The 2394-nt window shown below is 46.8% G+C and overlaps 1 protein-coding gene across 1 annotated transcript in view; it reads right to left on the bottom strand.

Annotated features, from left to right (window-relative positions):
* Positions 1–1770, bottom strand: part of rnf217 (ring finger protein 217) — a 22947-nt gene extending 21177 nt beyond the window's left edge. The window contains exon 1 of the mRNA XM_014011917.1: positions 714–1770. Within this exon, the coding sequence (XP_013867371.1) occupies positions 714–1691 (978 nt within the window). The 5' untranslated portion in view covers positions 1692–1770. The remainder of the gene's footprint in view (positions 1–713) is intronic.
* Positions 1771–2394: the final 624 nt, after the last annotated feature.

Raw genomic sequence — 2394 nt, 5'->3', positions numbered from 1 at the left:
GTCTTACAGTATCTAATATATTTAGTACTTAAAAATGTACTTAAGTATTGTCCTGATGCATCTCAGTAATCCAGGTAAAAAATCAAAGAGAAAAAAATTATGTAGGTCTTCTGGACGGGTTCTTCTCTGATGAAACGTTTCGTCTCTCCTTTGTGAAGAAAGACCGTCCATCATTAAACAGAGGTGGAGGCCTCCGTTTTCAGTTGTCCCCCTCCTACAGTGCTGCTATTGCCAGTATCACTCCACTCCCTGTTAACAATAAGTGTTAATTAGGTGTCAATTATAGCCAATTTTATGTGAGTATCAGTCACATGGAGGCAGTGCTTAAAAGCCTGAATTTTGCCTGAAACTCTCAGACTGAAGAAGTCTCTTGGAGGAGAGACGAAACGTTTCATTAGAGAAGAACCCGTCCAGAAGACCTACACAATTTTTTTCTTTTTGATTTTTTACCTGGATTACTGAGATGCATCAGGACACGCTGTGTAGAAACTTTAATCTAGATATTCCTTTAGGATTTAAAGCAGGTGAGGTCAGTTCTTGGAGAAGTTCCCAGAATTTGTGAGCCACAGTTTAACATGAGAGATGCCAAAAATGGTCAAAGGAACGATTGTGTTTGAGTGTTACTACTGCTTAAAGACTTTAAACACACACACACACACACACACACACACACACACACACACACACACACACACACACACACACACACACACCTGGGAGCTGACGTAGAGTTTCAGACAGCCGGCACACACGGCCCTTCTGCAGCAGGGCAGCCGCGARRTGAGCTTCTCCTCCAGGCACACCTGGCAGCACTCCGCCTCGTCGCTCCCAGAGTCGGCCTGGTCCCGGTGTTGACGCTGGGTGACATCCCCCATCAAATCAGCCACGTCGTCTAGCGAGTACAGCTCCAGGTCGGAACTAGGACCCACCACCTGTCCCGTCTCGGAGACATTTTCCGTCCCGTCGGATGTAGCCACCGCGTCCGTGATTTCAGCGTCCGCTCGATGAGCGTCGTTGGCGATGCAGTAAACAGTGCAGTAGACGTGTTCTTTGGCGCTGACAGGCTTACCTAAAGTGGTCGTGTTGCCTTCACTGTCACATATATGTTGGCACTCATCTGTAACAGTCAGGTTTTCTACTCCTGGACCGTTAAAAGTCGTTAACTCACTCGGGGTSTGCTCGTTTTTAGCCCCCGTTCCTCCCGTTTCCACGTACGACTTTCGGCACTCGTCGCACTCTGCTCCATATCCGTCTTTAAGCTCGTTTCTGCCGTTCTCTTCGTCGGTTCCATGTTCGGCTCCGCTCGGCATCCGACTCCTTGTGCTCAAGCGGAGAGACGGGGACTTCGAATCCCCGAAATTTCTCCTCAGAATGTCGACAGCGCTCGCCCTCCGCCTCGCTCTTCTTCCTCCTCCGCCGTTGCAGTTGTTGTTGTTGTTGCCTTCTGCATCCCTCTCCTCCTCCTCGCCGCTCCTCTCCCGGGAGTTCCTGTCGCCTTCGTCAAGCGAGTTGGATCGGATGACACCCCGGTTTGTGTCGCCAACTTTACCGTCGGCTAAAGAACTTTCCGCCAGCAGGTTGCGGGACAGCTTCACCCTCCCTTCGTCAATGTTGCTAATAATAAAACTCGGCATCCTGAAGGCGTCGGCTATCGGTCCGTCATCTTCCATCCCCGATTTAGCTCTCCCCATTGAGTGAGAGGGTCTGCCCCGGGCGGACCTCCAGCCTGCTGGCCTGCTAGCCTGCCTCTGCTCCCCAACTCCTACTACCAAAACAAAACAAAGCAGGCAGCTGCTTACTTCCGGGCAGCTACGTAAGCACGAAGTAGAGTCGTGATTGGCTGATGGGAAACGTAGTGTAGAGTACACAAAACTACACACAAAGGTTTCTATTTCAGTGAAAATATGATTACAACATATAAAGGCACATTTCCATCACTTTGATTAAACACATCTCTTAGTTATTACTGTGAGATAGTATCCCTTAATGATGACTTAGTGCAGGGTGTCCAAAGTGTGGCCCGGGGGGCATTTGTGGCCCTTGAACTGATTTTGTGTGGCCCCTGACTTCAGTTCAAKAATTCTACTAATTTGTTTGCAAATTTGTCCCGGAATAGGTGTTTGATGTAGATGGAGGTTTTCTATTTATTATTAGGGCAAATTTATCACAAAGTAAAATCTTATAATAAAAAATATTAGCAACAAGACAAATTTTTTGTCTTTCAGTAACCAGACTCAGCTTTTTCCACATCTTTTTAGTGACTTCTACTCAGGAGCTGGTTTTGTTGCACCTCAATCTGCTTTTAATTCTTTTACTAATTTTATTTGAATACAGCAAGCATTTTCAACAAAAGAGTGACCTAAATCCTGATTTTATTGATCAGAATTGACTAAA

Source organism: Austrofundulus limnaeus, unplaced genomic scaffold, assembly GCF_001266775.1.
Source record: "Austrofundulus limnaeus strain Quisiro unplaced genomic scaffold, Austrofundulus_limnaeus-1.0 Scaffold86, whole genome shotgun sequence".
NCBI classification, from domain to species: domain Eukaryota; kingdom Metazoa; phylum Chordata; class Actinopteri; order Cyprinodontiformes; family Rivulidae; genus Austrofundulus; species Austrofundulus limnaeus.
Note: the sequence above shows the minus strand (reverse complement) of the source record. Positions and strands in the feature narration are given on the sequence as shown.